At 43.0% G+C, this 19994-nt stretch overlaps 1 protein-coding gene across 1 annotated transcript; it reads left to right on the top strand.

The window, feature by feature from the left end:
* The first annotated feature begins 8839 nt into the window (after nucleotides 1-8839).
* Nucleotides 8840-19039, top strand: LOC131204477 (phospholipase A2 inhibitor gamma subunit B-like). Its single transcript, XM_058195833.1, has 6 exons — nucleotides 8840-8995; nucleotides 13321-13417; nucleotides 14890-15006; nucleotides 16058-16210; nucleotides 17556-17696; nucleotides 18712-19039. Exons 2-6 carry the CDS (start codon nucleotides 13369-13371, stop codon nucleotides 18852-18854), a joined length of 603 nt encoding a protein of 200 aa, XP_058051816.1. The 5' UTR covers nucleotides 8840-8995; nucleotides 13321-13368; the 3' UTR covers nucleotides 18855-19039.
* The last annotated feature ends 955 nt before the right edge of the window (nucleotides 19040-19994 follow it).

Here is a 19994-nt window from a genome sequence, read left to right as displayed (position 1 = left end):
GACCTTTCGATCGACAAGTTCAGCATCTTAGCCACTGAGCCACCATATCCCATGGCATAGTGTACTATGTGTCTTATTCATTTACTATCGTTATCTCTCCTACACACAGGCAAATTCCGGTCCGTTTCTTCCATCACAGGCTATTTTTCAACCATATGAAATCAGCGTACACATACATAGTTCTAGGACTATCTCAGGAGGGGCTTTTTCCCCTCCTCATTGTGGTTGAGCAGGTGCTCCTTCAGGAAATGAGGAACTTCCTTGAATCAGAAAGGAACTGTGAAGTGAATTCCATAGAATAGAATAGAATTTAGAATAGAATTTTTTTTTTATTGGCCAAGTGTGATTGGACACACAAGGAATTTGTCTTGGTGCATAGGCTCTCAGTGTACATAAAAGAAAAGATACATTCATCAAGGTACAACATTTACAACACAATTGATGATCAATATATCAATGTAAATCATAAGGATTGCCAGCAACAAGTTATAGTCATACAGTCATAAGTGGAAAGAGATTGGTGATGGGAACTATGAAACGATTAATAGTAGTGCAGATTCGGTAAATAGTTCTTGTGTCTAGTTGTTCTGGCATATTGGTAGAAAATATATATTTCTGTCTTTCTCTCTCTCTCTCATACCTAGCAGTTTGTATTAGAACTTAATGTCCAAAATTAATTTTGAGGTCAGTGAGTTGATCAAAATAAGCAGACAGGAAACATCTGTTTTCCTCAAAGTTGGCCTGCTGCAGGCTGGATTGGAGGCCTGGAATTTCCTCTCCAGCCTCTCCTTCCCTCGTGCATAGTTTTGTCATTCAGACAAAGAGTTGAATCAAATCAACGGGCCTGAGCACCAGCCAGGCTTAATGTACACAGGGCAAATACAGAGGCTAGTTTTGAACTAACCTGACCAGGTTTGTTATTTGAACACAAGTTGCAGTGGGAAGAAGGAACCGGAGGATGAACCATCACCAAGACAACAACCAGATAAAAAAAATTTGAGTCCGGGACGAAACTGCAATTTGAGGAAGAATCTTGGATAGGACCCTCCCTAGTTCTTGCAAAGATAAAGGAAGGGAGGGTAAAGTTTGTTTAGCTGGGCGGAACATTATCCTTAACCCTCACCCTCACCCTCACCCTCACCTTCACCCCCACCCTCACCCTCACCTTTACCCTCACCCTCACCCTTTTACCCTAACCCTTACCTTTACCCTAACCCTAACCTTCACCTTAACCCTAACCCTAACCTTTACCCTCATCCTAACCTTCACCCTCACCCTAACCTGTACCCTAACCTTAACCATCACCCTATCCATAACCCTCACCCTAACTCTAACCCTAACCTTTACCCTAACCATAACCTTTACTCTCACCCTAACTCTAACCCTCACCCTCACTCTAATTCTCACCCTAACCCTAACCCTAACCCTAACCCTAACCCTAACCCTAGCCTTTACCCTAACCCTAACCCTAACCCTAACTGTAACCCTCACCCTCACCCTCACCCTAACCCTAACCGATCGTGAAAACATTTGAGTCTGGGATGGGGATGATGGGAGGTAGAGAAAGCATCTCAGAAGGGATCCTTCTACACAGGAGTGGCCAAAATTGGGGAAACCTTTTGGGAAAAGTGTATTTTCTAAAACTAGCTAATAACACCACTTTTTTTTTGGAGTAGTACCATAAAATTATATATCAATGGAAAGGTAATTCAGTCAAGAATATAATGGAATCACTTTTATGAAGGATTTGCTGTTAAAATAGCAGTTACAGTATAAAGAAGAAAAGTGAAACACATAGAAAAAACTGAGATGTACAAAAATTATCGCCATAGAAAAAATGAGATATGCAAAAATGATCACCATGTCAGTTAATACTTAGCTGGGTAAACTTTAGCATGAATTATGGCCTTACAACATCTTCCCATGGAGTGAACCAAGTCCTTGAGTTCTGCACCTGCTATAATGTGAAACCAAGATTGAATGATGGCTTCTATTCACTGGGTGTTATTACTGGGTCTCTTCTGAATAACAAGTTTCCACAGATTTTGAGTTGGGTTAAGGTCTGGGCTATTCCCAGGCCATTCGAGCAGTAGAATAGGATTATTGTGAAACTCCCCCCCAAAAAGGTGGTGTTATTATCCATCAAACCTCAAAAATACACTTTTCCCAAAAGGTTTCCACAACTTTGGCCACTACTGTAGTTTTCAGGAGAAAGCTAGTTTGGTATAGCGGTTAAAGCGTAAGGCTATAATCCAAGAGACAGTGAGTTCTAGTCCCACCTTAGACACGAAATCAGCTGAGTGATCTTGGGCCAGTCACTTTCTTTCAGCCCTAGGAAGGAGGCAATGGCAAGCCACTTCTGAAAAACTTTACCAAGAAAACTGCAGGCACATTCTGGGAATCAATCAAAATAGAGCTGGAAGGGACTTTGGAGGTCTTCTAGTTTATCCGAAGAGGGAAAAAAGTAAGAGAGGGGAGAGGTGGTACCTTTGGACTTGCAAGATTCTATTACTGTAACCTAACAATAAAAATAGGGACGCGGTGGCTCAGGGGCTATGACGTTGAGCTTGTCAATCGAAAGGTCGGCAGCTCGGCGGTTCAAATCCCTAGTGCTGCCGTGTAACGGGGTGAGCTCCCGTTACCCGTCCCAGCTTCTGCCAACCTAGCAGTTTCGAAAGCACGTAAAAAATGCAAGTAGAAAAAATAGGGACCACCTTTGGTGGGAAGGGAACAGCGTTCCGTGCACCTTTGGCGTTGAGTCATGCCGGCCACATGACCACGGAGACGTCTTCGGACAGCGCCGGCTCTTCGGCTTTGAAACGGAGGTGAGCACCGCCCCCCTAGAGTCGGCAACGACTAGCACGTATGTGCGAGGGGAAAAAATATTGCAACGTTGGTTCTTTTTATCTGGACTAGCTTGAAGGGCTGGTATGTATCATTGGCATGATATGGCCAGGAGGTGGCACTATAGCTGATATCATTACTTCCTTTCCACTCATCAGAAAGGCAGATTACAGAATTGGAAGGGACCTCGAAAGTCTTTTTATTTATTTATTTATTTGTTTTGTCACAACATTATATACAAGCACATATATTGAAAGGAAACAAATAGGACAGGAACAGTAGGCACTTTTGGGCTCTTATGCACGCCCCTTATAGTCCTCTTAGGAACGGGGTGAGGTCAATGGTAGACAGTTTTTGATTAAAGCTTTTGGGAGTTTGAGAAGAGACCACAGAGTCAGGTAGTGTGTTCCAAGCGTTAACAACTCTGTTGCAGAAGTCATATTTTCTGCAATCAAGATTGAAGCGGTTAACATTAAGTTTGAATCTATTGTTTGCTCTTTTTTTTTTTTAATTGAAAAAGTTTTCAAAAACAAAAACATTTCCCCCCTTTTCCCCCCCCCTCCCTAAAAACCCCCTTCCCCTCCCTTCTCCCCGGCTTCCCGGGTCAATCACAAGGTATTGTTAAACATAAACCAAACATAGAGTAAAATTTTCCCTTCTAATCCAATTAACCTCATCCAAATCTTTTCATCTCCCAACCCCCTCCCCATTACATAAAATAATACTTCCTAATTATTCAAAGGCAATCTGATATTTCTTAATCTGATATCTGTTTTGTAGATAATCAATCCATTTTTTCCATTCAATTAAATATCTTTCCTGCGTATTGTCTTTTAAAAAAGCTGAGATTTTAGCCATCTCTATTGTTTGCTCTTGTATTGTTGCGATTGAAGCTGAAGTAGTCTTTACCAGGAAGGACATTGCAATAGATGATTCTGTGTGTTGAACACAGGTCTTGTCGGAGTCGGCGGAGTTCTAAGTCTTCTAATCCCAGGATTTCAAGTCTGGTGGAATAAGGTATTTTGTTGTTTACAGAGGAGTGGAGAACTCTTCTTGTAAATTATTTCTGGACTCGTTCAATTGTATTAATGTCAGAGATGTGGTATGGATTAGGGTTAGGGTTAGGGTTAACCCTAACCTTCTAATCCAACCCGTTGCTCAAGCAGGAAAGCCTACACTATTTCAGACAAATGACTGTCCAATCTCTTCTTGAAAACCACCAGTGTTGGAGCGCCCACAACTTCAGAATGCATGCCATTTCATTGCTTAATTGTTCTCACTATCAGGAAATTTCTTCTTAGTTCTAGGTTGCTTCTCTCCTTGATGAGTTTCCACCCATTGCTTCTTGTCCTGCCTTCAGGTGCTTTGGAGAAGAGCTTGACTCCCTCTTCTTTGTGGCAGCCCCTGAGATATTGGAACACTGCTATCATGTCACCCCTAGTCCTTTTCATCATACCAGACCTACCCAATTGTAATAGGTTGACTGATCCAGGTCTCTGAGGCTGGCTGTACTGTACAGGTAGCCTTTACCTTACAACAGTTTGCTTAGTGAATGTTCAAACTTACAAAGGCCCTGAAAAAAACATGACTTATGACTGTTTTTCATACTTAGGATCATTGTTGTATTGTACTTAACCTTAAGCTTAACCCCAACCCCAACCCCAACATCAACCCCAACCCCAAATCTAACCCCATCCCCAACCCCAACCCCAACCCCAACCCCAACCCCAACCCCAACCCCAACCCCAACCCCAACCCTAACCCTAAGCTCAACCCTAACCCCAACCCCAACCCCAACCCCATCCCCATCCCCAACCCCATCCCCAACCCCAACCCCATCCACATCCACATCCCCATCCCCATCCCCATCCCCATCCCCATCCCCAACCCCAACCCCAACCCCAGCCCTAACTTAACGCTAACCCTAATGTGATTTACATTCGGATACTTGACCACTGACTCACATGTATGATGGTTGCATTGTCCCGGGGTCAAGTGATCCTCTTTTGCGACTGTAGAAAGTTAGCACCCACTCATCTCTTAGAACAATGAAATATTCTAGGAAATATTAAAAAGGCAGAATATTATATTTTCCCTAAAGGAGAAACATCCTTTCTAAAGACATAAACTCAGAGCCTCTGCTCCCTGCCCCCCACCCCTGGAAGATATTTTGGTGCCAACCTATCTACAAGACAAAAGGCTGGGCCAGCTTATTTACAAGACAAAAGACCTTCACCCTCAGGACATAATAGGATTAGCCCTCTACCCATCTCACCACATGGCACCTGGGAAGATTGCATCACCCAGTAAGATTCAACCAAGCCTGGGACTCAAGACAGCCTATAAAGTTACCCCTGTATGGCCCCCATGGGAGTCTGCCAACCAATCAGAATACATGCCCTTGCCACAGGAACAGGAAGCAAGTTCAAAGCCCAAGAGAGGGTATAAATCTCTCTCGCTGTCTCACCCATGTGCTCAATTGCCCAGGACCTCAAAGCATATGGTCCTGTCCACCATTAAACCATCTTTCCAAACAGCCTCCATGTTTCCACTGTCTTTCTCCCCACTTGGAACTGAACCCAGACGGAAATTTCTTCCAAGACGACCTTCTGGCAAGCCAAGTCCATGGGGAAACTGGATTCACTTCACAAACATCTGTTACTAATTGAACAACTGCCAAGGTTCACTTCACAAACGGGGCAAGAAAAGTCGCAAAATGGGGCAAAACTCGCTTAACAAATTTCTCGTTTAGCGCCCCCAATTTTTTTTTGGGGTGGGGATGGCTTCATTGTGGCCGTAAGTTGAGAACGATCTGTATTGCCCATGTATTTCCTGAAAACAGGAAGGCCAAGCATGCAGCATCCTCAAATGTTTGGAAAAACTGGGCATGTACCAATATGGAATCCCTTCAGTCGACGAGAGCATCGACCTCCCTTAAAAAGTCTAAAAAGGTTTGCATATATGTTGCAAAATACCAGCTAGATCAGACAAGAGGAGAAGTGTACCCTGAACCCGTATGCAACTTTGGTGTTGCATAATAATATTTATATAAGAAGCGGGGGGGTGGGGGCGAGAACAGTCAGTAATCCTGCAATTATATTGTTGTTCCATACTATAGGTAAGTCCTTGATGTAGGGCCACAAATTTTTTTTTTATTTGCATTTATATCCCGCCCTTCTCCGAAGACTCAGGGCAGCTTACACTATGTCAAGCAATAGTCTTCATCCATTTGTATATTATATACAAAGTCAACTTATTGCCCCCAACAATCTGGATCCTCATTTTACCTACCTTATAAAGGATGGAAGGCTGAGTCAACCTTGGGCCTGGTGGGACTTGAACCTGCAGTAATTGCAAGCAGCTGCTGTTAATAACAGACTGCATTAGTCTGTTGAGCCACCAGAGGCCCTTATTGAGCCCAACATTTCTGTTGCTAAGCAAGATAGTTGTTCTGCCCTGTTTTACGACCTTTCTTGCCACAGCTGTCCAGGCTCTTCTTAAAAGCCTCCAGTGAAGGAGCACCCATAACTTCTGAAGGCAAGTTGTTCCACTGATTAATTGTTCTCACTGTCAGGAATTTTCTCCTTAGTTCTAGGTTGTTTCTCTCCTTGATCAGTTTCCACCCATTGCTTCTTGTTCTACCCTCAGGTGCTTTGGAGAAGAGCTTGACTCCCTCTTCTTTGTGGCAGCTCCTGAGATATTGGAAGACTGCTATCATGTCTCCCCTAGTCCTTCTTTTCATTAAATTAGACCTATCCATTTCCGGCAGTCATTCTTTGTATCTTTTAGCCTCGTCACCTACTATCATCTATGGTATCAAAAGCCACAGAGAGATCTCAGCCCAGAAAAGGATACCAGCTTTCCTTTTTAACAGAATAAGAGTATTGGAAGGGACCTTGGAGGTCTTTTAGTCCAACCCCATGCTCAGGCAGGAGACCCTAGACCATTTCAGACAAATGGTTGTCCAACCTCTTCAAAACTTCCAGTGTTGGAGCATTCACAGCTTCTGGAGGCAAGTTGTTCCCCTGGTTAATTGTTCTAACTGTTGGGAAATTTCTCCTTAGTTCTAAGTTGCTTCTCTCCTTGATTAGTTTCCACCCATTGCTTCTTGTTCCTGCCCTCAGGTGCTTTGGAGAATAGCTTGACTCCTTCTTCTTTGTGGCAATCCCTGAGATATCAGAACACTGCTATCATGTCTCCCCTAGTCCTTCTTTTCTCTCTCTCTCTCCCTCCCTCCCTCTTTCTCTCTCTCTCCTTTTCTCTTGAATACACTCTGTATTTGCATAGAAATCTACTGAGAAGCCATAGAAGCACAGGGAACCTGCTGGTGGGATCTGATAAGAAAAATAATACCAACAAAGGAGAATATTTGTAGCTCAGGGTTGACATGAAGGGTCCTTGGCGTTCTCTGAGCTTGGTGGTTTTCTTGCAGGCGTTTCATTCACCAAACTAGGTAACATCATCAGTGCTAGTGTTAGATTTCTTGACCTCTCATGAAAAATACTGTTTTGCTTTGCATTCTGCCTCAGTAGCATGGTCTGATCCTACATCAATACAAGTAGCCCTCCTTCAGTGGCCACAACCGGGATCAGAAATGCGGTCATTAAGCAGAGCGAACACTCAGTGGAACCGCAACAGTGCTTTCAGTTTTTCTTTGTCTTACAGACTTGCAATGGCCATAAATGTGAGGATGGGTTGTAAAGTTACTTTTTCAGCACTGTTATAACTGCAGATGGCTAAACAAGGGGTGCTTATGGTCGAATAAGCCAGGAATCTCTTTCAAACCCAGCATTTTATGGGCCAATTGAATAGAATTGTCCCAAATTCTCTTTCTTTCTTTCTTTCTTTCTTTCTTTCTTTCTTTCTTTCTTTCTTTCTTTCTTTCTTTCTTTCTTTCTTTCTTTCTTTCTTCCTTCCTTCCTTCCTTCCTTCCTTCCTTCCTTTCTCCCTCTCCCTCTCCCTCTCCCTCTCCCTCTCTCCCTTACTCTCCTCTCCTCTCTCCTGCCTCCCTCTCTCCTGCCTCTCTCTCTCCCCATCTCCTCCCTCTCCTCTCTGCCTCTCCTCCCTCTGCCTCTCTCCTGCCTCTCTCTTACACTCTGCTTCGCTTTCTCTCCTCTCTCTCCCTGCCTCTCTCTCTCTCCCCCATCTCCCTCCCTCTCCCTTTCTGCCCCCTTTCCCTCCCTCTGCCTCTCTCCCTGCCTCTCTCTTACACTCTGCTTCGCTTTCTCTCCTCTCTCCTGCCTCTCTCTCCCCATCTCCTCCCTCTCCCTTTCTGCCCCTCTCCCTCCTCTCCCTGCCTCTCCTCCCTCTCTCCTCAGTCTCCCTCTGCCCCTCCCTCCCTCTCTCCTCTCCTCTCTCCCTGCCTCCCTCTTACTCTCTGCCTCTCTTTCTGTTCCTCTCTCCCTCCCTCTCCCTCTCTGCCCCCTCTCCCTCTCTCCCTCTCTCCCTGCCTCCCTCTTACTCTCTGCCTCTCTTTCTCTTCCTCTCTCCCTCCCTCTCCCTCTCTGCCCCCTCTCTCTCTCTCCCTCTCTCCCTGCCTCTCTCTTACTCTCTGCCTCTCCTTCTTTCTCTCTCCTCCCTCTCCTCTGCCCCTCTCCTCTCCCTCTCTCCCTGCCTCCCTCTTACTCTCTGCCTCTCTTTCTCTCCCCCTCTCCCTCCCTCTCCCTTTCTGTCCCCTCTCCCTCCCTCTGCCTCTCTCCCTGCCTCTCTCTTACACTCTGCTCTGCTTTCTCTCCCTCTTTCCCTGCCTCTCTCTCTCCCCCATCTCCCGCTCCCTCTCTGTCAATCTCTCTCCCTGCCTCTCTCTCCCCCCCCCACTCTGCCTCTCTCATGTTCACAGGCTGATCCAGCAGGCTACGGAGAGTTGGCTCCAAGAACAGAACAGGTCAAGCCCTTCTGGGCGATTGCCTCAGGTTATCCTTGAAAAGGACAGTGGACTGGCCAAAGATTTACCTTTTTTTCAAAATCCTCTATCTGGGTGGAAAGTAAATATATCCCAGAGGGATAACGGCCAGTTGAAAGGTGTTTCCAAAAACATTCCAGCTCTCCTACAAAAAGGAAACACAAAAGGGAGAAGGAGCTGTGCCCATTGACTGGTAGCATCTGGTAGTCCCTGAGAAAAATTACTGGCTGCAGCTTCTTGAAGCTCTACGTAAGTGCCTTCTTCCTTCTTAAGGGTTGAGGATCTTTCTAACCAAGACTTGGTTTCCTTTCAGGGGACAATATCCTACAGGTATTTGTATTCTGGCTTTCCTCTGTGAAGGTCCACACGGTTTACTCTTCCCTTTTTACCTTACTTCAAGGTGGGCAGATGCTGACCTTGGTTGAAGGACTTGGTTAAGTAAACGCCATTCTTACTAGCTACACAACAAAGAAAGGCTCCCTGCCTTTCTTTGTTGTGTAGATAGTAAGAATGGAGTTTACTCTAAGCTTCCAGCATAAGTTTTCTCTGAAAACAATAGTGATCTTGAAAGCCAGGGAAATTTGTCTACGGGTGCATCTGTGAGATGGAGATGATGGCTAGTCCCCATCGAGTGTTTCAAATGATCTGGGAGCTCAACAGAAGGCAGGAAAACAGAATAAAAGAGTTGGAAGGGGCTTTGGAGGTCTTCTAGTCCAACCCTCTGCTTAAGCAGGAAGCTCTATCATTGTCCAATCTCTTCTTAAAAACCTTGAATGATGGAGCACCCATAACTTCTGAAGGCAAGTTGTTCTATTAATTGTTCTAACTGTCAGGAAATTTCTTCTTAGTTCTTGGCTGCTTCTCTCTCTCTTTTTTTAAAAAGTTTTTTATTTTAAAGACAAACATACACTTAAAACATCAATAATTCCTTCTATGGGACGTCTCAGTGGTTTCTTCCTGGCTCCATCTTTTGTTGTTTCTTCTTTCTTCACTTCAATTTAAACTGTTACCATTTTTCCACAAATACATTATTATCATTTTCTTACATAGTTATCCATTGCTTATCTGTACTTTTCTTCTAACCAATGGTAAAATTTATCTCATATCTTAAAATATTCTGAATCCTCTCTTTCTTTGATCATCAAAGTTAATCTGTTCAGTTCTGTACAATCTAAAATTTTTCTTTTTATATACATATATAAAAAGTTTTTTATTTTGAACACATTAAAACACAAGACAAACATACAAGATTTATATACATATTATATACTAATTTTGCGTAGCTTCTTTTCCAAAAACACCACACTACTAACCAGAGCATATAAAACATTTGCTAGACCAATTCTAGAATACAGCTCACCTGTTTGGAACCCTCACCACATCTCTGACATCAATACAATTGAACGTGTCCAGAAATATTTTACAAGAAGAGTTCTCCATTCCTCTGAAAACAATAAAATACCTTATCCCACCAGACTTGAAATCCTAGGCTTAGAAAACTTGGAACTCGGTCGCCTTCGACAAGACCTAAGCTTAACTCACAGAATCATCTATTGTAATGTCCTTCCTGTTAAAGACTACTTCAGCTTTAATTGCAATAATACTAGAGCAACTAATAGATTTAAACTTAATGTCAACCGCTTTAATCTAGATTGCAGAAAATATGACTTCTGTAACAGAATCATCAGTGCTTGGAATACTTTACCTGACTCTGTGGTCTCTTCCCATAATCCTAAAAGCTTTAACCAAAAACTTTCTACTATTGACCTCACCCCATTCCTAAGAGGACCATAAGGGGCATGCATAAGCGCACAAACGTGCCTACCGTTCCTGTCCTATTGTTTTTCTTTTCTTCTTCCTATATATATGCTTATACCTCCTTATATTTACTCATATATGTGTTTATATACTATATAATCTTTTGTATGATACCTACATATATTGTTGTGACAAAATAAATAAATAAAATAAATAAATATCACAATTTTTCTAATAATTTCTCCTTCCAGGGGTATTTTCTCTGCTTTCCAATTTTGTTCAAAAACAATTCTTGCTGCTGTAATCACATGTATAATCAAATAAATATTTTCTGTACTAATTTTCTCTGGTAGGATCCCCAATAAAAACAACTCCGGTTTTGAATTAATATGTTGGTTGGGTCATTTCTATTCTATTCTATTCTATTCTATTCTATTCTATTCTATTCTATCTATTCTATTCTATCTATTCTATTCTATTCTATTCTATTCTATATTATCTCTTCTCTTCTCTTCTCTTCTTTCTTCACTTCAATTTAAACTGTTACCATTTTTCCACAAATACATTATTATCATTTTCTTACATAGTTATCCATTGCTTATCTGTACTTTTCTTCTAACCAATGGTAAAATTTATCTCATATCTTAAAATATTCTGAATCCTCTCTTTCTTTGATCATCAAAGTTAATCTGTTCAGTTCTGTACAATCTAAAATTTTTCTTTTTATATACATATATAAAAAGTTTTTTATTTTGAACACATTAAAACACAAGACAAACATACAAGATTTATATACATATTATATACTAATTTTGCGTAGCTTCTTTTCCAAAAACACCACACTACTAACCAGAGCATATAAAACATTTGCTAGACCAATTCTAGAATACAGCTCACCTGTTTGGAACCCTCACCACATCTCTGACATCAATTGAACGTGTCCAGAAATATTTTACAAGAAGAGTTCTCCATTCCTCTGAAAACAATAAAATACCTTATCCCACCAGACTTGAAATCCTAGGCTTAGAAAACTTGGAACTCGGTCGCCTTCGACAAGACCTAAGCTTAACTCACAGAATCATCTATTGTAATGTCCTTCCTGTTAAAGACTACTTCAGCTTTAATTGCAATAATACTAGAGCAACTAATAGATTTAAATTTAATGTCAACCGCTTTAATCTAGATTGCAGAAAATATGACTTCTGTAACAGAATCATCAGTACTTGGAATACTTTACCTGACTCTGTGGTCTCTTCCCATAATCCTAAAAGTTTTATCCAAAAACTTTCTACTATTGACCTCACCCCATTCCTAAGAGGACCATAAGGGGCGTGCATAAGCGCACAAACGTGCCTACCGTTCCTGTCCTATTGTTTTTCTTTTCTTCTTCCTATATATGCTTATACCTCCTTATATTTACTCATATATGTGTTTATATACTATATAATCTTTTTGTATGATACCTACATATATTGTTGTGACAAAATAAAATAAATAAAAATAAATAAATATCACAATTTTTCTAATAATTTCTCCTTCCAGGGGTACTTTCTCTGCTTTCCAATTTTGTGCAAAAACAATTCTTGCTGCTGTAATTACATGTATAATCAAATAAATATTTTCTTTACTAATTTTCTCAGGTAGGATCCCCAATAAAAACAACTCCGGTTTTGAATTAATATGTTGTTGGGTCTATTCTATTCTATTCTATTCTATTCTATTCTATTCTATTCTATTCTATTCTATTCTATTCTATTCTATTCTATTCTATTCTATTCTATTCTATTCTATATTATCTCTTCTCTTCTCTTCTCTTCTCTCTTCTACTCTACTCTACATTCTATATTCTATTCTATTCTATTCTATTCTATTCTATGCCATGCCGTTCCAGATCTATTCTATCCTATTCTATTCTACATTCTATATTATCTCTTCTCTTCTCTTCTCTTCTCTTCTCTTCTCTTCTCTTCTCTTCTCTCTTCTACTCTACTCTACATTCTACATTCTATTCTATTCTATGCCATGCCATGCCATGCCATGCCATGCCATTCCAGATCTATTCTATCCTATTCTATTTTACATTCTATATTATCTCTTCTCTTCTCTTCTCTTCTCTTCTCTCTTCTACTCTACTCTACATTCTACATTCTATTCTATTCTATTCTATTCTATTCTATTCTATTCTATTCTATTCTATTCTATTCTATTCTATTCTATGCCATCCCATGCCATGCCATGCCATGCCATGCCATGCCATGCCATGCTATTCCAGATCTATTCTATCCTATTCTATTTTACATTCTATATTATCTCTTCTCTTCTCTTCTCTTCTCTCTTCTACTCTACTCTACATTCTACATTCTATTCTAGTCTATTCTATGCCATGCCATGCCATGCCATGCCATGCCATGCCATGCCATGCCATGCCATGCCATTCCAGATCTATTCTATCCTATTCTATTTTACATTCTATATTATCTCTTCTCTTCTCTTCTCTTCTCTTCTCTTCTCTTCTCTTCTCTTCTCTTCTCTTCTCTTCTCTTCTCTTCTCTTCTTTCTTCTACTCTACATTCTACATTCTATTCTATTCTATTCTATTCTATTCTATTCTATTCTATTCTATTCTATTCTATTCTATTCTATTCTATTCTATTCGATTTGTCTTTTTTCTATTCTTCCTATTTTTTTAAAGCTGTTAAAGGGGGGGGGAAAGATTCTTGAAACCGGTTTGTTATTGCTATTTGAAAACTGGCCCTCTGAGAAATTTATACCGACATTGTGTTCTAGGTCCTGTTTATTTCTGCCTTCCCTTCCAGGTATTTCTATCCAGATTGCCCTGGGCATCAGTCAACTTGTCCTCCACCATGAAGTCCCTCTTATTCTGTTGCCTCTTTGGCGCTTTCTTAGCTACAGGTGAGAAGACCTTGGGAGCAATTCAAGAACCTTGAACTACCAGGACTCCAGGCAGGTCTCGGGTGTCCACGGAAGGGGTTCAAGATGTGCCCACCATCGTGTGACTGAAACCCCAGCCATCATCATCATCATCATCATCATTTGCATGTGTTAGAAAACAGGCAGCACTTGGATTGCATAGTTATGGCTCCTTTCTAGATTTATTTTTTTTGTTCCCTCAGCCATCTCTGCCTGTAGGAGAAGCAGGGGAGCCCCTCACATTGTAGACCGCATTCGTTCGTTCGTTTTAATGTAAGCCAGGGCTGTTCAGTCTTGGCAACTTGAAGACCTGTGGACTTCAATTCCCAGAAGCTATGCTGGCTGGGGAATTCTGGGAGTTCAAGTCCCCCCATCTAAAAGTTGCCGAGTCTGGAACCCCCTGAGCTAGGCCACCATGCCATCCGCCTACATAAGACAGACATTGGGCTAATCCGATGATGCAATCCAATTTTTTTTTACTACCGGCTCTGTGGGCGTGACTTGGTGGGCGTGGTGTGGCTTAATGGGTGCGGCAGAGGAAGGATACTGCAAAATCCCCATTCCCTCTACACTCCAGGGGAAGGATACTGCAAAATCCCCATTCCCCCTACACTCCAGGGGAAGGATACTGCAAAATCCCCATTCCCCCTACACTCCAGGGAAAGGATACTGCAAAATCCCCATTCCCACCCCACTCCAGGGGAAGGATCCTGCAAAATCCCCATTCTCTCTACACTCCAGGGGAAGGATACTGTAAAATCTCCATTCCTGCCCCACTCCAGCGGAAGGATACTGTAAAATCCCCATTCCCTCCCCACTCCAGGGGAAGGTGATTGTAAAATCCCCATTTCCACCCCACTCCAGGGGAAGGATACTGTAAAATCCCCATTCCCACCCCACTCCATGGGAAAGATACTGTAAAATCCCCATTCCGACCCCACTCCAGGGGAAGAATCCTGCAAAATCCCCATTCCTGCCCCACTCCAGGGGAAGGATACTGCAAAATCCCCATTCCCACCCCACTCCATGGGAAGGATGCTGCAAAATCCACATTCCCCCTACACTCCAGGGGAAGGATACTGAAAAATCTCCATTCCCACCCCACTCCAGGGAAAGGATACTGCAAAATCTCCATTCCCGCCCCACTCCAGGGGAAGGATACTGCAAAATCCACATTCCCACCCCACTCCAGGGGAAGGATACTGTAAAATCCCCATTCCCACCCCACTCCAGGGGAAGGATACTGCAAAATCCCCATTCCCATAAAAATCCATTCTTGGATTTCACCCTTGGGCTAATTCCATCAGCAAGTTAAGGAGTTTGTCAAAAATAGGTCTTGACAAGAAAGACAGATGGACTGGGTTATGATGGCATGACGTGTGGAGCAGGGCAGGGCAGGGTAGGGCACTCCCATAGAAAGCATCCAGAAACAATGTTGTATGTTCCTCCTCTAGGCATGTGTCTTGAGTGCGAGTTTTGTAACGAGTTGGGCCAGAATTGTTCCGGCTGGACAAAAACCTGTGATGAGAAGGAAGATACTTGTATCACCTTTCAAACTGAAGTGATAAGAGGTATGAAATATTAAGAGTCATGGGATAGACAGGCAGATGGCTTCAGGTAGCCCTCGATACGGGTGGTCCTAAACCATTCATTCAGGAACCGTTCAAAGTTGCCACGACACTGAAAGGAGCGACTTATGACCGTTTTTCACACTTATGACCGTTGCAACGTCCCCGTGGGTCAGGTGATCAGAATTCGGATGCTTGGCCTCCTCCGTGTATTGATGTCGGTTGCAGTGTCCCCAGGGTCTCCTGATCCCCCTTTGTGACCTTCTGACAAGCCAGATTCACTTAAGAACCGGGTGACTCACTTAACAACTGCAGTGATCCACTGAACCACTGTGGCAAGGGAGGACATAAAATGGGGCAAAACGCACTTCACAAACTGTCTCGTTTATCAATTTGGTGCTCAACTGGGGTTCTAAATCGAGGACTACCTGCTATTTCCATCTATTTATTTTTATTTTATTTTTTTATTTTATTTTATTTTATTTATTTATTTATTTTGTCAAACACAACAATATATATAAGTATAAGCATGAAATAACCACACAAATTGAATACAACCAAAGGGAACATTAGGATAGGAACAGTAGGCACGCTGGTGCTCTTATGTACGCCCCTTACAGACCTCTTAGGAATGGGGTGAGGTCCACAGTAGTCTTAGGTTCAAGTTTTGGGGGTTGTGGGATGAGACCACAGAGTCTGGTAGTGCATTCCAGGCATTAACAACTCTGTTACTGAAGTCAAATTTTCTACAATCTGGAGCGGTTCACTTTAAATTTAAATCTATTGTGCGCTCGTGTATTGTTGCGATTGAAGCTGAAGTAGTCTTCGACAGGAAGGACATTGTAGCAGATGATTTTATGAGTTATGCTCAGGTCATGCCGAAGGCGGCGTAGTTCTAAATTTTCTAAATCCAGAATTTCAAGTCTGGTGGCATAAGGTATTTTGTTGCGATCAGAGGAGTGGGAGGAGTAGTGGTCATTCAGAATTTTAACCTACCAAGGAATCCTTGAATCTCAAATGAAATGCCTTTGTCCTTTGTTTCTCACCTGTGCAGCCCCTCTGTCCATCACTTTCACTTCAAAAGCCTGTGGAACTTCGGACACTTGCCATCTTGACTATGTGGAGACAAGTCTACATAACTATCTAACAGTGAGGTCCAAACGTGCCTGCTGTACGGGAGTTGAATGTCAAACTCAGTCACCTCCTGGTATGTAGTTTTACGAAGCCAATCTCAGCCCCAATGGACAACGCAGAAGGACCCTATGTGGTGAAATCTAATCTCTGCAGGGCTGCCCGTTTCTGATCTCAATTTTGTCAGAGCGAAGGGTTAAACCTTAACCCTGGATTTAAAACTTCTCTCGCTAAGGGTTGAAAGAAACTCGCTCATGCTGGGTGGGGAATTCTGGGAATTGAAGTCCTCTCATCCTAATGTTGCCAAGGTTGGAAAAAAAATGTACAAGAGGATAATAGGTTTTGCTTTGGCAGAGCAGATCCTACGAACAGAGTCTGAAAATCTGTCTTGAGTTCACCTTCTGGAATGGAGTGGAGTGGGGTGGAAGAGAGGAGAGGAGAGGAGAGGAGAGGAGAGGAGAGGAGAGGAGAAATGAGGAGAAATGAGGAGAAAAGAGAAGAGAAGGGAAGGGAAGGAAGGGAAGGGAAGGGAAGGGAAGGGAAGGGAAGGGAAGGGAAGAGAAGGGAAGGGAAGGGAAGGGAAGGGAACGGAACAGAACAGAACAGAACAGAATAGATTTATTGGCCAAGTATGATTAGATACACAAGGAATTTGTTTCGAGATGCTCTTAGGGCAGAGACAGATGGGTGTCATGCCCCTGTGGGAAGGGTTTTACTTTTTACATGGATGGGAGAAAAATTCCTCTGTTTTTTTGAAAAATTCCTCTGCATTACACAACCAGTTGAATTTCCAGTTGAGGGTCTGAATCCTATACAATACCATCTGGCTACCTGCAACTGGAGATTCCCAAATAGGATTTTAGCCTATTCTAGTCTGAGGGATCAGCCAGCTCTCCCATGCTTTCTGGGTGCTTAAAGTCCAGGAAGAGTCCCTGGATCTCCAGGGAAATATAGTTTGAGAGATCAGCCAGCTCTTCCATGCTTTCTGGGTGCTTAAAGTCCAGGAAGATGTCCTGGATCTCCAGGGAAATATAGTTTGAGGGATCAGCCAGCTCTTCCATGCTTTCTGGGTGCTTAAAGTCCAGGAAGAGTCCCTGGATCTCCAGGGAAATATAGTTTGAGGGATCAGCCAGCTCTTCCATGCTTTCTGGGAGCTTAATGTCCAGGAAGATGTCCTGGATCTCCAGGGAAATATAGTTTGAGGGATCAGCCAGCTCTTCCATGCTTTCTGGGCGCTTAAAAAAGGAGGGTGGCTTCTGGAACTCCAGGGGAAAGGTCTTCCCTGGGGCCATAGTAAGCTTCCTAGGTCCCACAAGAGAAAGGATGTGCCACATCCTAGCCTAGCCTTACTCAGTCTGATAAAGCAGGCAGCAGGGAGAGGAGGGCCACACAAATCATCTTCTCGCTCTTGTTCTTGACAGTGCTTGAACCCCAAGCCAACCGACCCAACGGACTTCAGTGTCCTGGATGCATTGGACTCAGCTCCACTGAATGCACTGAGCACCTGGTTTCCTGCCGGGGATCTGAAAACCAGTGTTTGTCTTTAACTGGGAAGAACAGTGGTAAGCACAGGCTCCCTTTAGACGTCTGATTCGAGAGTGGGAGGCCTGACTTGAGAAATCAGAATTTTGGAGCAGTTATTCGCAGCCTTCTTGTACAGAAGGCGTAGAAGAGATTCAAAATGCAGCCGATCCTAGTTGATACAGATGATGATAAACAGGGACACCTTTGTAGCATCCCAATTGAACAGCTAAATTAAAAAGCACTGTGCCCATCTCACTATGATTAAAGGCCTATCAAAGTTTCAAAATAGTACCGTGTTTCCCCGAAAATAAGACCTCCCTCCAAAATAAACCCTCCCCTGAAAATAAACCCTGAAGATAAGCCCTCCCCAAAAATATTTAATTGCATGCGCAGCTGGTCTGGTTAGGGTTAGGGAGACAGAGCTGGAAATCAGATAAGACGGCAAGAGGAGCCCCGTCTTGTTCCATGTGCTCGAAAATAATAAGACCTCCCCGAAAAGAAGGCCAAGCGAAGAAATTAAGATGCCAGCACATAATAACCTTTTAAAAATCTTGTGAGCTTTAAGTCTTCACTATTTCTAATTTACAGTTCAAGGTAAGGTGAATAATAAATGCTGAACTAGATAAGCAGGTAAACCAGTGGTGGGATTCAAGTAATTGAACAACTGGTTCTCTGCCCTAATGATTTCTTCCAACAACCAGTTTGCCAAACTGCGCAGAAAGTTAACAACCGGTTCTCCCGAAGTGGTGCGAACTGGCTGAATCCCACCACTGAGGTAAACTATATAACAGTCCCAGTCTACTTTCTCCCCCTCCTTCCCCTTCCCCTTCCCCTTCCCCTTCCCCTTCCCCTCCTCCTCCCTTCCCCCATCTTTCTTCCCCTTTAAGTTGCACCCATAGTCTTTCCTGAAACACTTTGTAAAAGCAATCACTTCCTTTTGCCACATTTAGTTTTCCAACCAGAATTTTCAATAATTTCTCCTTCCTTATTTTTGAAGGATGTGGGTACTGTAGAGATATTACTGACTATCATGTTGGTTAATTTTTTTTTCAGAGATCCTCTTCAGGGAGATTTCCTTCAAAGGATGCGCTTCAGAGAGTCTGTGCACTTTGCTTGAGAAGGATTTCTGGACATTTTTAGGGGAATTAGAAGTAGACATGAAATGCACCCCAGCCGTCCCGCAGACTTCCCAGTGATGTATAACTGCACGTCAAGGCCATCGCTCCACCTTACTAGAGCTTAGGAGCCAACATGGCTCATTCTGTTTTAGTCAGTTTTCCACAGAATTCTCGTTCTTCTGGATGTGTCAAAGTTTCCTGCAACTAATGTGGAAATTAACTGAGCCATGGTTCAATCAATAAAGCAGTAACTTTAAAAAGAATTCCATTCCGGGTCAGAGTTTCATTTGAGCGAATGACTGTGATAGAACCAGGTTTGTGGTGTCAGGTTCACTAACAACACTTGTCCTGCCAGGACACCACTCAGTGTGGTGCCGATTTGCACTTCTGGACTGGTCCAGGAGAGGACAGGGCAAATCAGGACACCTTCTGTTTCAGAAGGGCAGGAATGGCCGATGACCTCCTCAGAATACCCCTTGCCCACTTGGGAGATGACCTCATCTACCCTGGTTCCCATGTTGCACATCAGAAGTAGTGTGTTTCCCCTTCTGCTGGTACCACCAGAACAGTCAAACCCACCTGTGTTGTGTCCTTCTGTCTTACTCAAATGCCTCCATTCCAATTGGCTGGTGGGTGTGTTGATGGACATGATTGAGTCCTGCCATGCCCTCACTGTCTGCCTTCAATGGCTGCTGGAAGCCCAGTGGCAATTTTTTTAAAAACACTTTCATGCAGAGATGTCCATGAGGTGGGGGTCAAAGAAGTCAAGATGACAGCCTGGCAAGGTTCCAGAAAAACCTCTTCTGCATAAAAAAACTCAGAAGCCATTGTTTTTCAGAGTTCTTTACTAGCAGGAGGAAACTGGCACACGATGAGTGAAATTCCAAAACTGAATTTCCGGATTCTTTTCCCAGTTATACAAACCCCAAGAGTCCCATCCCCCTGACCCCTTTGATGGTCACATGGTCCCACGTTCTCCCAGTTCATTCGAATATCTTCTCGCCACTCCTCCTGCAGATGTGAACACCATCCGACCTTTTACCGCTTGAAGAATGTTACCATACCCCTCAGCCCCCCTTCTTCCCCTCAGGGGAAAAATGTGGCAGCATCTGGAACCCTAAAGTCTAGTATGGTTTCCAGGCCTGACAGGTGTCCCCCCTTGGAAAAGAAGCTATATTCTAGGAAAGAAAACAAAGAGTTGATAAAGAAGAGTGTCAG

This window comes from Ahaetulla prasina, chromosome 10 (assembly GCF_028640845.1).
Source record: "Ahaetulla prasina isolate Xishuangbanna chromosome 10, ASM2864084v1, whole genome shotgun sequence".
NCBI classification, from domain to species: domain Eukaryota; kingdom Metazoa; phylum Chordata; class Lepidosauria; order Squamata; family Colubridae; genus Ahaetulla; species Ahaetulla prasina.
This window is presented reverse-complemented; position numbering and strand designations above follow the sequence as displayed.